At 37.2% G+C, this 24,583-nt stretch overlaps 1 protein-coding gene across 1 annotated transcript in view; it reads right to left on the bottom strand.

Annotated features, from left to right (window-relative positions):
* The window catches only part of LOC121295236 (glycine receptor subunit beta-like), a 34,740-nt gene extending 11,150 nt beyond the window's left edge, over positions 1–23,590 (bottom strand). Inside the window, exons 1-5 of the mRNA XM_041219669.1 lie at positions 23,213–23,590; positions 22,275–22,427; positions 18,532–18,638; positions 14,120–14,187; positions 5,048–5,274 (exon numbers count right to left, since the gene is read on the bottom strand). Of these exons, the coding sequence (XP_041075603.1) occupies positions 5,048–5,274; positions 14,120–14,187; positions 18,532–18,638; positions 22,275–22,405 (533 nt within the window). The 5' untranslated portion in view covers positions 22,406–22,427; positions 23,213–23,590. The remainder of the gene's footprint in view (positions 1–5,047; positions 5,275–14,119; positions 14,188–18,531; positions 18,639–22,274; positions 22,428–23,212) is intronic.
* Positions 23,591–24,583: the final 993 nt, after the last annotated feature.

The following is a 24,583-nucleotide window of genomic DNA, read 5'->3' as shown; positions in this document are numbered from 1 at the left end:
CTGGTTCTACACTAGGTTAAAGGAAGTTCTCATTTGGCTTGCCTTCTAGGAATTCTGTTACTGCTTTACTTCCTTTGTCATTTCATCCCAGCAGGCATGTTACTAGCTGACAGAATGTCGGTGAATCGGTGAAGCAGCTGAATAGTTACTAACAAGAAAGAATCCAGTAAAGGGGTGGGGAAATTACCTGATGAAGTACCAGATATCATGTGTCAGAACTACACATTTGAGACCTATATAATGAATGGATGTGCATGGTGGATACATTGATGAAACAACTTTGTTAGCTAAAATAATTAACAAAAAAACAAAAGAAAAACATGTCTATTTTACCAATGTGGTCTTTATTATTTTATAACTTTAGCTTTTCTTTAAATAAAGCATGTTTAGCTGGTTATGCTGGATTTCCCCAAACTTTTTTTTTTTCTGGAATAGAGATATTAGGCCTTTTAAAACAATGTTTTAGATGGTAGGTAATCTTTATAGTATTTTATCTTATGCTTTCATATCTGGCAAAAGGTTATCTCCTTTATCCTCGGACCCCCGTACAGTTTACTTTGCAATACAAGATAATGAACTATATTAGACACCTGAAGTCGAAAGAGTATATAACTATAGAAATCACATACATTTTGTAAGTAACCTTTACATAAGTTCAGCAGAAAATACTACAGTGCTAGCTAGCCTCCTGGTCCTCCCCCAGTTAAAAAAATAGTTATAGTGTATATTAGTTTGCTGTAGTAATATACAAAGGAGCCAGGTAATTATGATGCTCAGCTGCAGTACGACTCCTACCGGGTTTTTATTTTTTGTTGCTATTTGGTAGAATAGAAAAAGTTACCAGCAGCGGTTTAAGGGTTAAACTTACTAGATATAAAACATTCTAAAAAGAAAAAAAAAATACTACTAACTTGGCCAACATATTAAATCAGCTTTTATTTCATACCTCTTGTCATAAAACATAATTTGATTGGTTCCATGAGGCATAAGGGTAGGATTCTTATAAGATTTACTATAGCTTTTTCATGTTTATGTTTTTAAATCGTTTTGATTAATTTATTCCAGCTCTCAGCACTAAAAAACTATGAGACTAAATTATACTGGTCGCAAGCTGAACAACTTCTACTGGTATAAAAGTCCCCCAAAAAGCTGCTGAGGTTTTCTGTACTTACTTCCTTAGAAAATGTTTCTTCATGCCAGTCTTAACCCATGTTGTAGGGTTTTTTGAGTTTCTTTTGTTTTCTTGTTTATTTAGCTGTGCCTTGTTTACTCTTTTGTGTCTGCTGTAGAACTTACTGGTACTTTTCTCTCTCAGGTGGGATGACTGATCACTGTGGAAGTTGGTCCTGTACCAGGTGGCTGGAGTCTCATCTCCAAATAATATTGAAAATATTGAAGAAAATGGGTGGAATGTCACTCATTTTGTTTTTATAAGAAATAAATAAAATGGCAATTTGCCATGGAATTTAGTGATGAAATTTATAATGCGGTGTGTATGGAGTTATAGTACACTCATTAGTACACACATTAGTGTGTGTGATTATATATATATATATATATATATATATATATATATATATATATATATATATATATATATATATATAGTACTGTACAAAAGTTTTAGGCAGGTGTGAAAAAATGTTGTAAGAATGCTTTCAAAAATAGACATGTTAATAGATTATATTTATCAATTAACTAAATGCAAAGTGAGTGAACAGAAGAAAAATCTAAATCAAATCCATATTTGGTGTGACCACCCTTCAAAACAGCATCAATTCTTCAAGGTACACTTGCACAAAGTCAGGGATTTTGTAGGCATATAGTCTGGTGTATGATTAAACAATTATACCAAACAGATGCTGATGATCGTCAATTCAATATGTAGGTTGAAACACAATCATTAACTGAAACAGAAACAGCTGTGTAGGAGAAATAAAACTGGGTGAGGAACAGCCAAACTCAGCCAACAAGGTGAGGTTGCTAGAGACAGTTTACTGTCAAATGTTATACACCATGGCAAGACTGAGCACAGCAACAAGACACAAGGTAGTTAAACTGCATCAGCAAGGTCTCTCCCAGGCAGAAATTTCAAGGAAGACAGGGGTTTCCAGATGTGCTGTCCAAGCTCTTTTGAAGAAGCAGTGGTCGACCAAGGAAACTTACTGCAGCAGATGAAAGACACATCATGCTTACTTCCCTTCGCAATCAGAAGATGTCCAGCAGTGCCATCAGCTCAGAATTGGCAGAAAACAGGGGACCCTGCTACACCCATCTACTGTCCGGAGAAGTCTGGTCAGAAGTGGCCTTCATGGAAGACTTGCGGCCAAAAAGCCATACCTCCGACGTGGAAACAAGGCCAAGCGACTCAACTATGCATGAAAACACAGGAACTGGGGTGCAGAAAAATGGCAGCAGGTGCGCTGGACTGATGAGTCAATATTTGCCTTTAGCAGAAGGCAGTTTGTCCACCGAAGGGCTGGAAAGCAGTACACGAATGAGTGTCTGCAGGCAACAGTGAAGCATGGTGGAGGTTCCTTACAAGTTTGGGGCTGCATTTCTGCAAATGGAGTTGGGGATTTGGTCAGAATTAATGGTCTCCTCAATGCTGAGAAGTACAGGCAGATACTTATCCATCATGCAATACCATCAGGGAGGCATCTGATTGGCCCCAAATTTATTCTGCAGCATGACAACGACCCCAAACATACAGCGAAAGTCATTAAGAACTATCTTCAGCGTAAAGAAGAACAAGGCGTCCTGGAAGCGATGGTATGGCCCCCACAGAGCCCTGATCTCAACATCATCAAATCTGTCTGGGATTACATGAAGAGAGAGAAACAACTGAGGCTGCCTAAATCCACAGAAGAACTGTGGTTAGTTCTCCAAGATGTTTGGGCCAACCTACCTGCCGAGTTCCTTCAAAAACTGTGTGCAAGTGTATCTAGAAGAATTGATGCTGTTTTGAAGGCAAAGGGTGGTCACACCAAATATTGATTTGATGTAGATTTTTCTTCTGTTCTCTCACTTTGCATTTTGTTAATTGATAAATATAAACTACTAACATGTCTATTTTTGAAAGCATTCTTACTTTACAGCATTTTTTCACACACACACATATGAGGCCTGTTCCTTTAAATGAGTTGCCCACGAGTTAAAAAAAAACAAAAAAATGAACAAATTCTGGATTGAATATGGCAATTATGACACACAACTCTGGAAACACTGGCCAAATTGTTCACTTTGGTACGTGGGGAAGGAAGAAAGATAAGTCCTGTTATGTGGGTAATTGGGTTAACTGAATATAGCAACTGGAATACACACACACACACACACACACACACACACACACACACAAACACAAATTTGTTGGTACCCCTCCACAAAAAACGAAGCACAATTTTCTCTGAAAAACTTAAAACTGACAAAAGTAATTGGCATCCACCATTGTTTATTCCATATTTAACAGAAATCAGACTTTGCTTTTGATTTTTTATTTAACATAATATTGTAAATAATAAAACAAATGAAAATGGCATGGACAAAAATGATGGGACCGCTAACCTAATATTTTGTTGCACAACCTTTAGAGACAATCACTGCAATCAGATGTTTTCTGTAGCTCTCAATGAGACTTCTGCACCTGTTAACAGGTAGTTTGGCCAACTCTTCCTGAGCAAACTGCTCCAGCTGTCTCAGGTTTGATGGGTGCCTTCTCCAGACTGCACGTTTCAGCTCTTTCCATAGATAGGATTCAGATCAGGACTCATAGAAGGCCACTTCAGAATAGTCCAATGTTTTGTTCTTATCCATTCTTGGGTGCTTTTAGCTATGTGCTTTGGGTCATTGTCCTGTTGGAGGACCCATGAACTGTCACTGAGACAGAGCTTTCTGACACTGGGCAGTATGTTTCGCTCAAGAATGCCTTGATAGTCTTGAGATTTCTTTGTGCCCTGCACAGATTCAAGGCAACCTGTGCCAGGCACAGCAAAGCAGCCCCAAAACATAAACGAGCCTCCTCCATGTTTCACTGTAGGTATGATGTTCTTTTCTTTGAAAGCTTCATTTTTTCATCTGTGAACAAAGAGCTGATGTGACTTGCCAAAAAGCTCCAGTTTTGACTCATCTGTCCAAAGGACATTCTCTCAGAAGGATTGTAGCTTGTCAATATGCATTTTAGCAAATTCCAGTCTGCCTTTTTATGTTTTTCTTTCAAAATTGGAGTCCTCCTGGGTCTTCTTCCATGGAGCCCACTTTCGCTCAAAAAGAGACAGATGGTGAGATCAGAAACTGACGTACCTTCACCTTGGAGTTCAGCTTGTATCTCTTTGGCAGTTATCCTTGTTACTTTTTCTACCATTCACACCATCCTTCTGTTCAATCTGGGGTCAATTTTCCTCTTGCGGCTGTGCCCAGGGAGGTTGCCTACGGTTTCATGGACCTTAAACTTCTTAATATTTGCAAATGTTGTCACAGGAGCATCAATCTGCTTGGAGATGGTCTTGTAGCCTTTACCTTTACCACGCTTGTCTATTATTTTCTTTCTGATCTCCTCAGACAACTCTCTCCTTTGCTTTCTCTGGTCCATGTTCAGTGTGGCGCACACAATAATACCAAACAGCACAGTGACTACTTTTCTCCATTTAAATAGGCTGAATGACTGATTACAAGATTTGAGACATGTGTGATACTAATTAAAGAAACTAATTAGTTTGAAATATCACTATAATCCAATTATTTATTATCTTTTCTAAGGGGTACCAACAAATGTGTCCAGGCCATTTTAGAATACCTTTGTAGAATAAGCAATAATTAACTTCTTTTCACAGCTTCTTTGCTTTATTCTATGGCATGCCAAAGGCATGCAAGTATACATGATTAAAAAGCTTTTAATTTTATCACTTTTCAGGAGGAATGAAGCATTATATCAATGAGCTGTAAGGGTACCAACAAATTTGAGCACGTCTGTATATATACACACCCTTATGGAACAAGGCACTAAAGCCATCCATTTCTACCATTGCCTCCAGGCACCTTAGAAACTAACCTCATACTCAGAAGGACATCCCCATTGCGGTAGATAAACAGCAGGATGTTTTCTTGTGTGACATCATGGAAATTGGCATTCTTTTCATTTGCGAAAAACAAATCAGGTTTCCAGAGACATTTGAACATTTTTGGATCTACAGTCAGAGCATCTGATTTGAAGTCAGCTGGTAGCCGGAGCCTGGGATCATTCCACCGCTGCCTCAGGAAGATGTTTACTCTGTAATCCTGTAAGTAATTTCACAGATTATGAACATTATTGGCAAATTAAAAGATACAAAAAATGTTAGCCAATTACATCTATTGTAATACATCAAGTTAGATTATGTATATTTCAACAAACTGGCCAATGAAAATAAAAGTTAACCTTAACACATACTATAGTTGTACAGTACACCTCCATTTGTAGTGGTGAGGTGTAATAAAGGAGGTAGCACTTAAAGAAACACACCATACTGTATGTACAGTAAATCGTTTCACTATTGACTCAAAAACTTTGAAAGGAAACTGCTGATTTCATAGGGTTAATGTAGCCCCCCAACCACAAATTCAGGGAACCTTTTTAGTGAGGGTTAAAATGATACACTGGTGTTCATTTTTCAAAGAACTGTTTAAAATACAGCAAGTGAAAGTTTATAGACACTCAAACAATTACACCAACAAAATAATAATAATAATTTTAATGAGTTAAGAGAATGATAAACATTCCATTTATAATACAATATATTTTCACAGAAAGAACATAATGATAATGTAGTTATATCCTTTGCCAAGTTAAAACTATTGAGCAACACTATAGACATTTCGGCTAGTGTCTATCAGTACCTTGTTTTTAAAGTTATGGACAGTGTCCAGTGTTTATAGCTCTTCGGTGCTAAGCTACCCCAAAACGTCTAAATTCCCAGACTGAAAAAATTGATAAGAAAATTGTATTGCAATTAATTATTTTACTTGCATAACATGAAGGAAAATGCCATTTTATTATCTCAATTCCTTACAAATTAACATATAATTTTAAAATTTACTGTGGTGGACAGTATTTGATTGCTATTCAAATTGTTGTTTTTCCATCTGTTTTATTTTGTAATGCAGCATCTACCCTACACTTAATTCTTTTCTATAAAAAAATAAAAGAAAATGGCTATCTGTAAACCAGTTTATCCTGGAACAAAAATGAAGGCTTCTTTTGAAAGGGGTTTCTTCACAGATTGTCAGAATTTCTCTAAATATATATATATATATATATATATATATATATATATATATATATATATATATATATAGAGAGAGAGAGAGAGAGAGAGAGAGAGAGAGAGAGAGAGAGAGAGAGAGAGAGAGAGAGAGAGAGAGAGAGAGAGAGGAGAGGGGAGGGGGGGGGGGGGGGGGGGGGGGGGGGGGGGGGGGGCATCTTCATGCTTGCTCTTTCAATTAAAACATAGTTTGATATGCTTATCTGTTTCTCTTCATTTTTAATATATTGATTCTATTTTTTTTTTACCCCAGTTCCCAAGGTCCATAATCAATTGATCTCCACTGTGCAGGATTGCTGCTCAACACCATGGGTGGTGATCATTTGTCCAGAGTGTTGCAAATAACATAGCTTCTGCTGCAACAGAGTTGTTAGAATAACAAAGACAGATCCAACAGTTGAAGCACTTTGGATGAAGGTGTGGGGTATTTACACCTGTACGCACTTTTTATGCAGCCTGCTATATTCATTTTAGTATAATTTCAGATTGCCTTTAATTCTTAGGGTGCGTTCACATTAGGGATGCAATAGTTGAACGTTTTAACAGTTAACCGATAAATAAATACATAACAGTTAATGTATAATACAAATTGATAAAATGTGTCCGGCATTTTGTGTTTTAAAAGTAAATATCCAACAAACCATGTCCTCTTTATGCACTGCCTCTGAACTCTGCAACTCCTCTGCCTGTAACTTTTTTTTATTTGGCAACATATTATGTTGAGTTAGGCATGATTAGTCGACTGAAACCTCATCTATCAAACTAGTCTCAATCGCTGTCCTACACTGGACAGAATGTCAAAAAATCAGTTGTGTACAAGACTTAATTCTGTAGTTGTGTGCAGTTTGCTAAAGTTGCAGTTTATCTGTGGTCATTTCAAGCAACAGAAAAAAAAAAAAAAACTTTCCCTTTACGTATTTGCTTTTAATCTGGATTCATAGCATTAATTCATAAGAATCCTGAAAAATGAATTGTTGACTGCTACACTAAGTTTATGGGATGGTAACACACACACACATTTATATATATATATATATATATATATATATATATATATATATATATATATATATATATATATAAAAGAATCTAAAACATGCTATATTAAAAACCACAGCAATACATCAATAGTTGCCAACTTTCAATACGCCTTGCAGGATATTATACACAATATAAACAAACCGAGTGCACTTGAAAACTTTAACTCACATCCAAATGAACTCGGCCCCTTTGCTCTCAGGTAAGTGTGAACAGCAAGCACATCGATACATTTACATACGAACCAGACTGAGTCCGTTTGAAATAGTCCCAGCGTGAATGCAGCCTAAGAACTTAAGTCCACAGTGCTCCCTGCTGTTTTGTTTAATGTCTTTTCAGTTTATTTTTCCTAATGACCAGACTAATGAAGCACAGCTGATTGAATGCCGGTCAGAAGGAACACGATTGCAACCTTGTGATATTCTTGCGTAATCACAATACGACAGTATGCAACAAGTGTTTTTCAGTCACAATAAAAGCAGATCGAACTTGCAACAAAAACACAAGCCATGTTAGTTGAAACAATTGGGGCAACCTTGGCCCCCACCGCTTTGACAATTGTGCCTATTTGTTTTGTGCTGGGCAAGGTTGCCCCAATGGTTTCTTGAAACTTGGCTTGTGTTTTTGATATCTCCACTTTAAATGACTGGGCACTTTTGATAACTTAGCTTTTTTACTCCTACTACATACAGTATCCCACCACCCTGCAATCTAGGAACACACAGGTCAGCAAGGGGATCCATAAACAGCAGATGTTACTGAAAAATTCAAAGGACTTCAAACCTATACAATAAAATTAAGCTGTTTCCACTGCTTAATATACAGCTGTGTAGCTATGGTTTAATAAGCTTTATGTGTAGAGTTGGATCAACACCTTCCTTGGTCACAGGTGCACTGCTAAGAAACCCAAATTGCCTCACTTGGCCGCTGGTTTAAATTAGGGCCCACATTCCAAAATACCTCTCAAGTCACAGCCTTAATTAGTCAAAATAAATGAGCTGTTTCATCCCTTTTCAGAAGCCCTAAATCTTTCAAATGGCAAACGCTAACCCTCTTCTTCACCTTTGTTCAATGTTTTTCGACATTAAATGTCAAACATTTCTGAAGGTCACTGAAAATTGTTTTTTGTTGGGCGCCAGTATGAAACTCAAAGATGGAAACAAATGTCAAGCAGCCCATGAACAATCCCAGCTGCTGCCGAGGCCGAGGAGAGTTGTACAGGGGAGCTTTGTATCATGCTCAGGATTATACAGATTTCGGTCTAATACTGATTTTTTTTTTTAACTCAAAAAGTTATATAAAATACATTGATAATAAGTCTATGTTATCTGTACTACTACTGTATTATGTGAAATGTAAACATGTTTTTCATTATATGATATTTGTAGAGAAACTACAAGATTATATTAGCTTGATTTGAAAGCAGTCTTCAGTCCTACCTAAACATATTATGATATATATATATATATATATATATATATATATATATATATATATATATATATATATATATATATATATATATATATATATATATATATAATATAATATATAGATATATATATAATTCTTGTATTACACAACCCCTCTTTAAATAGTAGCATCCTTCAGCACTCCTCACACCATCACCATGCTGCTTTCCTGCACCTTTCACGCCATCTTCAAGCGACATTCTTATTGTGGTCAACGGTCAACAGATACACGTCAACAACAAAACAAGTTATATATTTATGAAGCAATTCTGTGCATTTTACAGATTTTTAAGGATATAATTATTAATCTAAACACAAATAAATAAATAAAAAAAAGTATTTTCCCCAACCGAAAGAAAATTCATAAGAATTGCCCTGTACAAACGCCGAGCAGTGTTTTAAACTAGGGTAAAGAAATCTGAAAAATGCATTTACACTTCAGATTATTAAAAATTCAAATAATAAATACATTAATTAAATCTTTTGCACAAGGCATATAGTAACGTGTTTTACAATACGAAAATGGACAATCAATGGAGAAATAATTGTAAACAAATAGCTGTTTAAAATATCACTACTGATAATAACTATATATAGTACAATAATGTTCAATAATAGAATACTGCACACTTATGTAAATGTTTCTGTGTGTACTCTGGGCTTTAGTTACATAACAAAGTTCCGATTACTTTTATTGATTTTATATAATTTTTACACCACATGAATCAACTCTGAAGTTTGTTCAGTTTCTTCAGATGTTTACTGTATCCACTGTGGCACTGGCTGACAAATTGTCGGCTTCCTTCCAAACTTTCTAGGCCCATTTTCTAGTGCAAAAGAAGATACCAGCCGAGGAGTTGTCTTTTAAACAGGTTGGTGCCTGTAAACTTCACAAATGCTAACAAAAAATAAGCAAAATGAGGGGAGTCCCATGACCTTTGTGAATGATGGCTGCGTAGAAGCTTTTCTCCTTGCCGCCCCTCGTTTATTTTGTTATATTTTTTTCTTACTAGTTTTTTCTACTTTCGGCTGTCTGGCATTACCAGGATGTCAAACTCATCAAAAGAGAGAGCTCTTCTTCATGCAAGGGGGAGAAGAGCACAGTCGATTCGGATCTGACCTCCATTGTCGAGGCGTCCATGTCTCACACTCGTCAGTATTCTGAGCTTATATTATACCGGGTCTAGAGACTGCTTCAAAGTTTACCACCATGCAAAGGGAGTTTTCGTCGAAGGGTACGGACAAAGGGGTTTGGTGGCGACCTCTGGCATGGAGGTGTTGAGACGGATCTCGAAACTACTGCTGTGTTTTTTTTGGTATAACCTGACGGAATAGTTGATAGGGTCTTGCATGACATTGTTTTTTTTTCTCTCCCGTATATTTATTTTTCACTATCTTGCATATCGATCTCTGATCTCTCAATTTGTTTTTGATACGCACTGATATAAAGGGGTTGCCTTGGAATGTGTGGGGGCTTAATTCTCCCAACAAACGGGTTTGCTGTCTTGATCTCTTGCGTAGAAAAAAAATCAAATACATGTTGCCATAGTACAGGAGTCTCAAATTAAACAACAAGACGTTCCTAGATTTGCTAACAGACACTTTTACATGCCCGTTTCCTCTTCTGCAGATAATAAAACAAAAGGCTCACTGATTTTATTGGGCCGTACTTTTTACAGATGGGTGAGATCGGGAGGGATGAATAACTTATTTAAAAACATGCACTTTGGGTAAAAAAAATTGCTTTTGTTTCAGTTTACGTCCCAACAACGTTTGACCCAGACTTTTTTAATTCATTGATTATTAAATTACTATTAGAGCTGTCTGACTTTAGTTTATTATTGGTGCTGACATGAATGCGGTGGTGAACTCAGCTCTTGCTAGATAGAGTATGCAGCGGGGAGTACTCAGATTTTGGCATCCTCTATTCCGCACAATTTTACATATAATTGTCAGATCACAGAGCTAACTACTATAGGCTAGAAGTCGATGGCATTCCAAATAGAGCTAAACAATGGCGCTCTAATACTACTTTATTACAGAATTAATTTCGTATTTCATTCCAATCTAAACTGGATGAGTTTCTTGACTTTAATTGTGATTCAGTGAATGATCCTCATATCTTATGGGGCGCAATAAAGGGCTTTATTAGACTCTGCTTCATTGTTTGCCTGTAATCTCAATAAATACTGTTTGAGCTGGAAGCCAATTACCTCTTTTAGAACATACTCTACAGAATGCTTTGTCTGAAAGCATTGCACTCATATTAGATATTGCTAAGAAAAATCTCAATCTGTTACTCAGATAAGGCTAGACAGAATTATTAGTTTTCATGGTAGCAGAGACAGTCACCTACTAGCTTTAAGGCTTCGTAATAACGACCATGCAAGATGATATAGTGTCTCTGATACAGTATCTCTGGAGGTGAGAGAGGCGGTGCAAGATATGAAAAAGGGCGAATCTCCAGGTTCCAATGGCATACCCCATGATTATTTTCTTACATTCTAGAATCAGCTGGGACCCTTGCTGCTGCAGATGGTGCACCCGGCTATAGAGAGGGGTTCTTTTCGCAGAGATGTTAATACTGCTATGATATCTGTATTGCTGAAGAAAGAGGACTCCTCTCTCTGTGCAAGTTATCGTCCTCTATCATTGACAAATGCAGACGTTAAATTATACGTCAAGGTGTTCTCTCGTAGACTTGAAACGTACATGATTAAATGAATCCATCATGATCAAACGGGACTTATTAAGACTCGATTGGCGACAGATAATGTTTGCCGCCTCCTTCATTTTATATATATGGCTATGGACATCAAAGCCCCATGTGCGGTCCTTTCACTAGACACTGAAAAAGCTTTTGACTGTCTGGAATAAAATCTTTGGTCTATCCTAGAATACATGGGATTAGGGGCACAGTTTATCAAAATGATAAAATTACATGCGAATCCCTCGGTGATGGTGCTCACAGGTACCAAATGTTCTCCACAGTTTGCCTTTTCCAGAGGCACTCGTCAAGGCTGACCTCTCCCCTTTGTTCTCTTTCACTCGCACAAGCAGTTGCTAATCTACTACTTTTATTTCTATTAGTATCAAGAATACGCAACATCGCATCTCACTTTATGCTGATGATGTGATATTATTTATTAAAAATGCCTCCCAATCACTCCCTCATGTACTTGCTCTATTTAATGATTTCAGTGCTCTCTCTGGATATATAATCAATTGGTGTAACTCTGCCCTGTTGCCTCTGAAAACTGCAATGACTGATATAGTTTTGCCCGCAATTACACATGTAGTCAAGCATTTTAAATATCTTGGTGTATAAATTCACCCAACTTTACATTCGACTGGACTCTAACTTTAATACGATTTTCAGACAGGTCAAAGTGGACTTAAACAAATGGATGCAGCTGCCAAGCCCGTATATCCATAATAAAAATGAATGTATTCCCACATATCAATCTTGTCAGTTAGATGCTTCCACTCCCTCCTCCTATCGAATATTGGGATAAATTGCAATCGACAATCTCTAAGTTCATATGAAATACAGACCCCAAACAATGAGGAATGGCGGTGAACCTGTGACACTACGACGTACAGAGTTTTATGAAATAATAATAAACAAAAAAAAAAGATTTAAACAAAACACACAAAACAAAGGGTGCATTAGCCAAACAAACAGACAAAACAAACGTGGACGAACCCAACAAACAAGTACCATGCTGGCACTTCCAGCGTGCTGTAGCAATTGTTTTTTTACTCTCCTTCTCTCTCCCATTCTCCACTCACAAACACACAACCCTGAGAGAATGAAAACATGCAGCTTTTATGCAGCTGTACCGAGACTCGATTGCTAATCAATCATTCAACTGGAGTCTCGGTACAACTGCACGTGAATTAATAAAAGTGCAATTCCCCGTACTCACATATTATTTTACCTACACATGAAGTGCTGTGTAATCATCATGCCTAAATACAAATATACATTTTAAACATTTGTGCTCGTAACCCATATTTATCTCCAGTGTATTTTGTACATAAACACCAACATTAACATCCTACATACAACATAAAACACTAATAAACAAAGGGTTGGGACACTCCACCACAGTCCTATAATCTCTTATTTGATCACAGTATGGTGTTCGGTAGAAAAACTCACTAAACTTCGAACAAAGTGGTATTATCACTCGCCTATTTTTCACAATACTGCTCTTGTCAGACGGCTTATAATATAATTTACCAGGTACTTATTTTTATATAGGTCTTTCATCTCATGCTTTACATAATATGCTGAACATGGGGGGGGGGGGGGGGGGGGGGGGTGAGTTTGTTCAACTTTATCCACTATACTCAAGAAATCTATTCCTTGTTCCCCTTTAGTCCTTTTGTTGAATGATGAGTCAACACTGGATCTGTCTGTATGGCAAAAACGTATTTGGCTCAATGGCCTTACTGCTGCTAAGAAAGTGATAGCCCTGCGCTGCCAGCCTCTGCTTCCCCTATCCTAGTGTCAACGGACCCTTGCATTCCTTGACATTATTTCTATGGAGCTTTCTACCGCTTGGGTTCATGGGGCCATGGAGGGGACTGTACAGGCCAGGGAAGCTGCCACAGATACTATTAAATTGCTGAGAAACCAGTCCTCAGCTCTCAATGTCTGATGAGGATTCTTTGGGTCATGTGTAGGGGTGGTGGGTATGGGGAGAAAATGGGAATGTTTGGTTATTTTGAATTACTGTATTGTATTTCTCATTTTCAAATAAAAATTTGATCACCAAAAAAAAAAAAAAAAAAAAAAAAAAAAAAAACAAGCCTATCTCTGTCCTGGAGCTCTAACTAAACTGTGAAGTTTTGCCAAGTAATAACCGGGCAACTAAGCTGCTTACCGGACACTTCAAACATCCAAACCTTATATTGATTTGATAACACAAAGGTTAACTTGTACAAAAGGTTCGTGGGGGTCTTTTCAGCACCTCAGCTTTAGCCTAGCACAAAACGAGAACTGAGACGGGTTTTTAGCCTTGCTTAAACACTGACCTTTTAACATAAGTGAAAGCAATTACTCGACCCTGTGTAAGTACAGACTGGCCATTCTAAGTCCAGGCATTCTGGGAAATGTAGTTCGGCTGGTTGGGCTTAACCAGCAGGACTACATTTTCCTTTCGCTATTTTTAAAAATAGGGCACAGGCTCCGCATTGTGTCTTCCCTCGAGCAGTGACCCACACTTTGTCACACCTTATACAAACTTTTTTTTTTTTAAAACAATTATGCTGTGGCTATAATAAACCATATAAAGTAAGTCTTACCATTGTTGTTTCCTGAATTGAACCAAAACTGTTGATGAAAATGTTAACTTTATCATCCACTGGAATACCTATGAAAAACAGAGAGCGTATGTTTTATAAAGCACTTAAACAATTTTTCATCAGCTTTAATTTCTAAGTTATAAAATAGAACAAGGTACAAATAGATAATGAGGGCTAATAAATTAGACTCTGCCTAAAGAAAATATATTCAATATTTATATTGTGTTGAGCTTTTGATATTGATTTTAATGAATTCTAATATGCAATATCTTCCCTCTCCATGACAAATAATGCAGGTCATGCTGTGTATGCAGCAGGACCAGGACAGAATAATTAGATCCCTTCCCTGAGGATCATTACTTACAGACTTACTGTATATGCTAAATTACCATTTTATGGCACCATAAATAATCAAGAAATGCTAACCTCCAATGAAAAAAAATTAACTTAATTTTATGACAGACAGAATCAGAACTCAATAGCAGTGCAATGGTCATACAAAACATTACTTAATGGCCACGTATTCCAGTGTAGCACTATTGTTTAGTTATTTATAATAAACAGTTGGATGTGTCATTGTGCCACAGGGTTGTGCAATTTTTGAAAAAAAATAAAAAAATAAACAAGAACAAAAATCTACTTGCCCCCTTCCCGTACACACTGTAGAATATAACTTGAAGGATTGTGGTTTATTTAACAGTGAACAAAACCAATCAATTAGTGATTAACAGGGGTGGATCTAGCCTTGACTGGTTCACTAAATGCTTCAAGATACATAAAAGGTTCCCTGTAACCCCACCTGACCCTAACAAATGTATAACATACTTAAGGAAATGTTTCTTTCAGTGCAGTTTGGAACACATTTGCTTGTAAATGTAAGAGTACAACTATAATAAGCAATACTTGGGAGTTATTCAGATAAACAGTTTCTTCCTGTTTTTTTTTCCCACTCTTTCTCTATAAGCTGAATCCAGCTCCTGATGTACAGGTGTTTTAGTTTGTTGGATCACAGATACAAAATCATTGATACTATTACTATACTATACTATAGATACTATTACTGCTGGTTTGTGGAATTCTCATTTTTCTTGACGTTCTTCCAGTTTTGTAACTGCTGAACCACTGATTTTTCAGGACTTGTGTATAACCCGTCAAGTTTCTCTCCATTTTTTACTGTTTTTCTACCAAAATGCATGAAATATTTACAGTAGGCTTCATCAAAGACAAAATATGTTTTTTCTTTTGTTTATTTCTATTGCAAACTTTTTTTTTTTTTTAAAAAACAGTGTACAACATTTTACAGTTATTTTTCCTAATCTAACGTCTTGTCTGCAGCAGGAGGATCCTGGTTTCATACCCGGTGACAGGGTAGTGTCACTGGCAAGGCTGTTTCTACTAGGAAGGGAGGCTCGGGGACACTCAGATACAACTCAAACGTTTTATTCAAGCACATTGTATCAAACATCTACACAGCTGAAATGCTGTATTTAAATGAAAAATTAATCATAAACGGTTTATTTTCTAACTTACCTCATATAAAGCACTACAAAAAATGAAAAGCTATAATAAAATAAGCATTTAAAAAGAAACTAGTCTGCAAACAGGTATATGTTCATACTTAACTGTAAAAAATGAAAATATTTTTTTTTGTTTAAAACAAAAGCAAAATGTGTTTTCTCTTGCGTGTGTCAGTCGGTGCAGCACCGAGTCCAGATTGAGCTACAGCAGCCAAATGTTTCTGCTGAAGCTCTGTGGCTAGCTTCAAGATGAAATCTCTCCTACTGATATTTTCCCCAGTGCATTCCTTATACAAAACAAAATAACTGATGGCTGCTAGGTCCAGCAGAGACAGCAACAGGCTTGTATATAAAAATAAAATAGACTATTATACACTGTAAAAAAAGTCAGTAAATTCAACAGTAAAATTATGGCAAACAGTGAAAGTAAATTGCCTTCTCTTATAAAATGACAGTTTACCTTAACTTTAAAAAAAACCTAAAAACAGATATTTTCTGTTGTTTTAACAGACCATGATTTCCATTACATGAGAGTAGATGTTAAAACTTTATGCTGATTTGAACTCGGCTCTCGTCAAGATAAGCATCAACTAAGACGACATTACAGTAAACTAATGTGATCCATCTGCATCTCCATCCATTTGCATTTCTTTCCATCATTTGATGTAGATATCCTTCTGTCTGGTGTTAATGGCTGAAGTGTAATGCTGGCTAAAGGGATCAACTTATTTTGCCTCCCCAGCGCATCAGCACACACAACGGCTGCGATGCTGGCTCCGGGGATCAACCACAGTGCAGTCTCCCCACCACATCAGCATGACAACCGTCTGGATTGAACTAAGTAGGGTACATCTCTGGGGTCTTCAAGTGGGCACCTTCTGTCCTCTGTGTTTCGTCGACTAGCCCACAACACCTCAAGAGGGCTCAACAGTGATTCTGGCGTCCCAGCATCACCCCCCTCAGTCCGCCACTCAATTCAGCCCAGCTTACTTACCCGTACATCAGCGTTGCTTTCTTTCTACTGTGCTTGAGATCCCCAGCCAGAATCTTTCCATCTCAGCCACAGCCAGTTGCTGCTCTTTTCTGCTGCTTCAGACCTTCACTGTGTGGCGCAACTCTTGGCCACTGAACCCGGCATCTCTGAGAAACCGGGTTGTAGAGTACGCCACAAATCCTCGTCAACCCACCTCCACTAGGTAAACTTGGACTCTCCATCCTCGCTCTTCCGCTTCAGCAGGTACTTGAGCATACCGAAGTTTCTTCCCCTCATATGACTTATCCACAGCATCCTCCCATGGCACTGTTAACTCTACCAGATGAACAAGGCGTGCTGATCCAAACCACAAGACAATGTCTGGTCGAAGGTTAGTGGTGGCAATCTCAGGTGGAAAAATAAGCCATTGACCAATATCTGCCAGCATCTTCCAGTCTCTAGCAGCTTCCAGTTGTCCTGGGCGAGGCTTGGTTTTAACACCTTTTCTTGGTGGTTGCTCTCCTGGACGGAGGAATATTGATTTTTGTGTGTAATGCTTTGATGGAACTGGTGGCAACTTATTGGTCAGGTTACACTTGTCTGCCAATGCTAAAGCCAGACATTGCAGCACCTGGTCATGGCGCAACGTAAACCGTCCTTGGCTAATACCCACCTTACATCCTGTCAAAATGTGCCTTAATGTTGCAGGTGATGAACACAAAGGACATGAGGGATCCTCACTCACCCAGAGGTGTAGGTTCTGTGGTGATGGGAGAACATCATATGTTGATCTGATGAGGAAACTGATTCTGCTCTGTTCCATTGCCAGTTCTTGCCAGCCGATCTTGCGTTGTTCCACACTCTCCCATCTCATCTATTCTCCACCCCTGGTGCCATATATTTTTTAATTATACGTGATGATGACACCATAGAAAATGACAGTTGAGACAATATTCATGCTATTAAAAAACAAACAAATGTTTATGTGCATGAAGACATTTTTGAATGTGCTTTTATGTTTTTTGGACTGGATCTTAATAATAATTTGAAATACGACCTGGTGTGGCAGTGGGGTTGCTTTGCCACGCTTCAGGACCGTTCACACTGTCTTTCTGGTATAAAAGAAGTACATGAAACCACAGATGTTAGGGTGTAAACAGGGCAGTGCCTGTATATGTATATACTGAACACAAAAATAAAACAAACAAAACAAAAGCCTAACTTCTCCAAGGAGTGCGAACTAAACTTTGTAAATAAGATATAAACTATAACTGGACAGCTAAGCCGTTTACCAGTCTCCAAACAAAAGTATAACAATATCTTTTCAATATAGGCCTGCTCCCACAGGCTTTCTCCAGGTCTTAGTCTTCACGCAGGCCCCTCAAACACAGTTTTACCTGTTTATTTATACCTACATGCTTATTCCCAGGCAGGGGTCCATCATTAAAGTAGAGCCAGGTGATTCCACTTCTGACTCTACTCCAACCCCATGGCATTCTGGGGGATGTAATTCTGCAGCAAATCCCTGGACTACATATTTCCTCCCCCTAATCTACCACACACAGAAACATTCAAGTGCAGGGACAGAAATAAGACTGACTTTGCATATAAGTTTTACCCATTCCAGATTTTAATATGTGCTTGGTTAGCCCCAGTTTACAGGTAACAATTTCAGGTGTGCATTATAGTAAAACTATGTATGGATTAAACTGCCATGGATTGGAAGTCTTATTTTCACCCCTGAAGTGAAGACACAACCTTACATTTTCTATATACACTTGTATGCAGACTATAGAAAACTGAAAATGTGAATTTCTAATAAAATGAAAACAAAAGCATTTGTAAAGAAATGCACTGCAGCAGTAAAGGTTGTTTTCAAATATACAATGCATCAAATGTAAAAACAAACACATAGCACTGACCTTTGAAATTGGGTCGAATTCTTGGATCGTAAGTAAGCAGCAGTCTGTTCAAGATGTTGCTGGTAGAGTTGACTGGTACTCGTGCAAGAGCTTCACTTGACAGCTCCCTGAGAACAAATAAAAAAGAATAACTGTTAGCAGAAGTACAGCAGCCCCTTGCTAATACAGACACTGTTATGCTGTACTTCTGGATATGCCAGACACAACATAGGTCACCCAATAATAACCTATTCAGTGTGATCCTAGGTCAATGTAGATTGCGTGACCCAAAGCAACACAATGAAGATAAAAAATGGTTGTTATACTGACACCAAAGACAGACACAACGAAAATAAACGGAAGAACTGATACAAGTAGCCCACTAAATCACAAAAATGAATAACATGATTAAAGAGGGCATATAAACTATACAGTTTAAACTGAGTGAGATTGAACAGTTGGAAAAGGACGAGAAGCTTTCAGAAATACTGATGGATTCCTGTGGTAAGAAACGCAAGATGTGGACTGCAATAATTAAAGTTCTGAGTTCTTTAATTGCTTTCTTGCAACAAAAGAAAAAAAAATCTGACTGAAAATGGGCCCGATTTTGGAAAGGGGTTGAATTTTTGTTGGAAACAGCAATATTCACAAATTTCTTTCCACCTTTTATTCCGGTAACAAATATCCTCCTCTTCTACACTGGACCTCTGTTTTACCCTCCAGCAGATCATATTTCATGCAGAATTTTCTATGGTTCTTAGGAGCAGTAAAATAAGTAGCATTTAAACGAGTATTTTGATCAAATTAAACACTACAAATACATCAGGAAGCAATATTTGTCATATAAAAAATGTAGGTCGTTAACAGTAAGTAGCGTGGTTCTGAAAAAATACAGCATTACTTATCAACACGTGTTGCTACAACTGTTTAAATAACGTACATGTATTTTATTCTTTTCATTGTTAACATCTGATTTGTTATGTTTCTTATGCTTTTTTTATTTATTTTTTTTGATCGCTATTGATTTAGAGCAGTGGTTCTCAAACTTCCCTCCCTCTTGTCTATGGTAACTTTAACAAGAAAGCCAAAAGAAAAATGCTTTTATTTGCTTCTAAATCATTTCAAACTGGTTAATAGACTAGCAAGCACTGGCAAAATCAGCTCAGTTTTATACGGTGCAGAACTAATTTATTGTAACGTTTTGTTTTGTTTATGGACTTTGCGAAATCTGCACTAATAGTTGTATCTACAACGTATCGACAATAACAACCAACCATTTTGTTACAGACTTTCTAGAAAGTCTGACACAAAAAAGGTGGGCTGTTAATTAAACCCTTGTAAAAATAAATAAATACTTAACATAAAAAAGACAGTAGCTGCAGCAGTTTACAGTTCACCTGGGTTTCTGATCACATCTTTAATTCCAGCTTTTTTTTTAATCCATTGATGGAAAAGTCAGGTCTACTTTGAATGTTTTCAAGTAAATTGGCTTCATCACTGCCATTCTCATATCCACTTTGACATCTCACAATTCCCCTCGTACATCACTTCTTTAACCTGTTCTGTATACCAGTCTGCCAGAGGGCGGGATCCCTATGAGTACTTAATGCAACCCTCCGATTGGTGGAAGTATTATTGGCGATCTAACCAAAACCGCCAATAAAGCCAAAACAAATTATCCATCTGCTATACGGTACAGCCTAGGTTAAGATGTGCATTGTAATAAAAAATAAAACACTGATTTAGAGGACAGATCTCAAACCCCAGTGTACTAGAGCAGCAACTTTGAAAGAGATTTGAAACAAGAGTTTAAAGTTGCAATGTAAAATGTTGTCAGGATGTTAACAATGAACAGAACAACTACACGTATGTTATTTAAACAACAACACGTGGGGACGTATAAGGTTAGATTTTTCGCTACTTACTCCTTAAGACATACTACATAGATTTACTTATGTTGTTTTGGCATAAACCTTTTTCTCTAGCTACACATGAAAGTACGGTTAGTCTTACACATTAATATGCTGCAAAAAAAGGTATTCTCAAACAGTTCTTACTTTTTGTTTGATTGTTTATATAAAAGGTGCTGTCAACAGTATACATGTTGTAGAACATCAGCCACATGAGGATAAAAAGAGCACAATATTAGTCATAATTAATCAAGTAGCCAAATTAATCAATAATGTAACATGTGACCATATTTTTAAAGCGTCTGCTTTCTTTAGTCTAACTTCTTAAGGGTTGTGAATTATATTACTTAGCTCTTAGAATCTTGTTTAGTAAAAGGAAAAAGTGTTTTTCTCCTTCAAAAAAAATAAACAGCCATTTGTTCGACACTGGAGTAAGAAATACCCAGGGTTCCCAGTTTTTGGTTTTAATCGGTAAAACTCAATAAACACCACTGGCACCAAAAATAAAAAAAATGAATCAGGCTTTACGTTACAAACACCAGTAAAATACCACAAAGGCTTAGTCTGGTGATCTTAAAACCAGAGTTTGTTGACAATTAAAAAAAAAAAAATAGGTGTGCATCACAGATATCTGTGTAGTCGCTACACTGACAGAAAGAGGGTTGGGTGAACCACCCAAAATGTTTAAGATGTGTATTGTAAAACCGTGCCTTGCAATTTTAATATTTTATTTAGTTATATAATGTGCAATATTTTTTTTTTTCTTCATATATACATTCACTTCTTGTTATATCGCCCCTCGTTATACTGAGGATTCAGGCATATCGCGGTCCTGGAGTTGGCTCCCCGTTTTTAGTCTAACTGTGCATGCCTTAGCTGCAGTATACATACACAGGCAATTTCACTTAGAATTACTGTTCATTTCATTTCGTACTGCACATCACAAACAAAAATATACAAAACAATTCAAAACAAAGCATTAATATTGTACTGTTATCATATACCCACGCATTGCACAATAACACAAAGCAAAATAAATATCTACTTGCTGAAGCGGTTTTTATTTTAGACAACAAGGTGTTCACTTCACATGTGGCAGCAATGCACTAGCAAAAGTCACAGGGCATTGACATCAGCTTCCTAGCAACAAGCCTCCTATGTTGGGAATGGATTCTTTCAATGCATTGGGTTTGTGCATTTGAGAAAGGAGAGGAAGACTCATAAAATTAATTGGAGACTTAAGTTGATGAAAAGCAATTACCATCCACAGTACAAATTAAAACGGTGAGTTGCTTTTTATACAAAAAATGAGGATAGAGGATTTATATTGGACCCTGACGCTCCTAATAAAACAAGGGTGTGGTTGTACAGTATTTGTTAGCCTATTTATTTTTATGTGGGTCCATGGATCTCTCGCTATATCGCAGCCCTCTATATACACCACCCCTACGCTGACTCGGGAGAGGTGAAGACGAACACATGTTGTCCTCCGAAGCGTGTGCCGTTAGCTGCCCGCAACGCCTTTACTAGATGCGCCACTCGGAAGCCCCTATCATAAACATATCTAAGCTGTAAAAAGAGTTGCAGTACAGGATAAAACTATTCAAATTAACACAAATTTATTTTAAACAGATTTTTTTTTTTTTTGGAAAAACCGACTGGTTTTGCTAAAAAATAAAAGTGCAATATATAACCTATAAAGCCCAAATTTTGCAGAGATAGAAACTGGCTAAAAATAACCACCAAAATGTTAAAAAACAAACAGAGAAAACCAGAAACCCTAAATATACCCTATGATCCATAAAATACTTTCCCTGTTCCTTTCTCCTGAAACCAAAAAATAAGTACACTTACGAAGGACACAAATGCTTTCTTTTGCCCTTTCCTTTCTTTGAAGACTTCTCTTTGGCAGAGCCATCCTCCATCCACAAGGACAAGACCAGGAGAAGAAAGGACAACTTTAAGACATTCATTTTTGGACACATCAACCCTGATGGGAAATGCTTTCTGCAACACAAAAAAAGTAATTACAGTTGCAGTACTATCGAATTGTACATCACAGATTGTTTTACAACATATGTAGGCGCATAAACACACATAGTAGTATTAACAAAATGATCAAAGTGTATGGCACCAGTGTAATACTTTGGTTGATTTCAAAGCTATTTATATAATAAAGAAAAATGTCAGATTACAAATTAAGGTTTACCTTCCATATGCAATTTTACTCAGTGATGTCCAACTCAGTGAAAGTGTTATGATCCTCAAAATTACAACTAATAGTATAATGTGTCAGAATCAAAACTATAAATATGAATCATGTGTTTAACCTCCATGTGTGGTGGGATAACAACCATTACATTGCCTTCAGAAATGTTGATTTAAGTCTAGTCTGCTCTGAATAGTTTTGCTAGTCATCTGTTTTTGCTATTCATGCGCACAAAATACAACCTGGAAAAACAATGAACTGTATTGCAATTCAAAGCAATGGAGAGTACAAATCCTCCGAGATGCATGATCAATACAATGTATGTTTAAGACACATCACACATCGACAGCAGCATAGACCATACTGACAGTCAAGCTAATATTTGAATTTTAAACATGATGCGCATATCCCACTCGCTGCGCTCATCATCCACACTGAAGTGAAGGAAGGATGCATGAAGGAATGCAGAAAACAAAAACGTCAACACTGACTGGAATGGCGTCTCCTTTTAAGTTCCACCATGATCACAAACACGCCAAATATTAAAGCACGCATATTAACGACAAAAAAATATATCTCTTACCTTAGTAGTATATATTCTAGCAACAATTATTCTTGAGACCGTTTTCCAAACAAATTAATAGTGAATTCTACAATACAGCTGATCGTGCTAGCAGCAAGACACCATTAGGAATCGCGCAGTCTCCTCAGTCAGTAGCTTCAGGCGACCGATCAAATAACAGCTATTAGCAGTTTCGTTTATATGTTTTTCACCCACCGCAATATGTATTAACACATTTAAAAAAAACAAAAAAACAAAACAAACAGTATATATGTATTCTTGTCCTCACTCTGCTCCAGGATGTTCAAGATGGAAGCTGCGTAGACCTGAATGCGCAGTAGCTCCAAAGCAGTGACTATTAATCACTGAATCAGCATCAGCATCAGCATCAGCAGCAGCAGGAGCAGGAAAGCTTTGCAAAGGGATAACCGATTGGCTGTTTATTGTGCAATGCAACGTCTCTGCGTATGTAAGCATGATACGTCTCTGCGTATGTGTGCATGTTTTGTTTGTACAGGATCAGCAACATTGTGGTTAAATTAACAGAATACACAAGCAGAAGGGCATCCGGTTAAATTAATACCAAGGAGATATCAAAACAGTGTAGCTTGTGTATTTTTTTTTTACATTTATATTTCAATATATTGAATGTACCAATTTTGACTACTGTAACACATTTTAAATGTATTTCCCTTTTTGTATATATTTTGTAGATATTAAATCCGAATATATTTGAATATATTAAATGTGGCCATTTTGAATATTGCATCACATTATAAATATATTTTGAAAGTTATACACAAAATCAAAGTATATTTCAGACAAGTTTTTATACTGAAAGTTTATTATTATTATTATTATTATTATTATTATTATTATTATTATTATTATTATTATATGTTTATAATAGCTCTTCAAGATGAAAACAAAGATGTTCTAGAAATTGAACAATGCATTAAGGATGTTCCTAGCTGCAGTGTGCCTAGCTGCAATGTACAGCAATGAGTATAACAGACCAACACTGCTTGTGCAGTATAGGACTTCAAGCCCAGAGTGTGTTTGAACCTAGTCACACAAATAGAGAAAATGCTTTACTGGACACACTGTGGCTGCCAGCAGTGTTGATTTCTGGTAATTGAATGTATACTGGTTTCATGTGCTATGTAAAGCAACATAGATGAAGGAAAACATCAGAGCAGACCTTTGGTGCCATTTTGGTGTATTCGGTGTAGGTTAAACCATGGCCTGGTCTCTAGGGACTGTTGCTGAAAATGCACTGCCACACACAGCCACCCAGAGCATGTACACTGCCACAGCACAGCCACCTGCACTTCTCCAGCACACCCACCTAGCGCATCTACACTGCCACAGCACATCCACCTGCACTTCCCC

This window comes from Polyodon spathula, chromosome 2 (genome assembly GCF_017654505.1).
Source record: "Polyodon spathula isolate WHYD16114869_AA chromosome 2, ASM1765450v1, whole genome shotgun sequence".
Classification (NCBI taxonomy): Eukaryota; Metazoa; Chordata; class Actinopteri; order Acipenseriformes; family Polyodontidae; genus Polyodon; species Polyodon spathula.
Note: the sequence above shows the minus strand (reverse complement) of the source record. Positions and strands in the feature narration are given on the sequence as shown.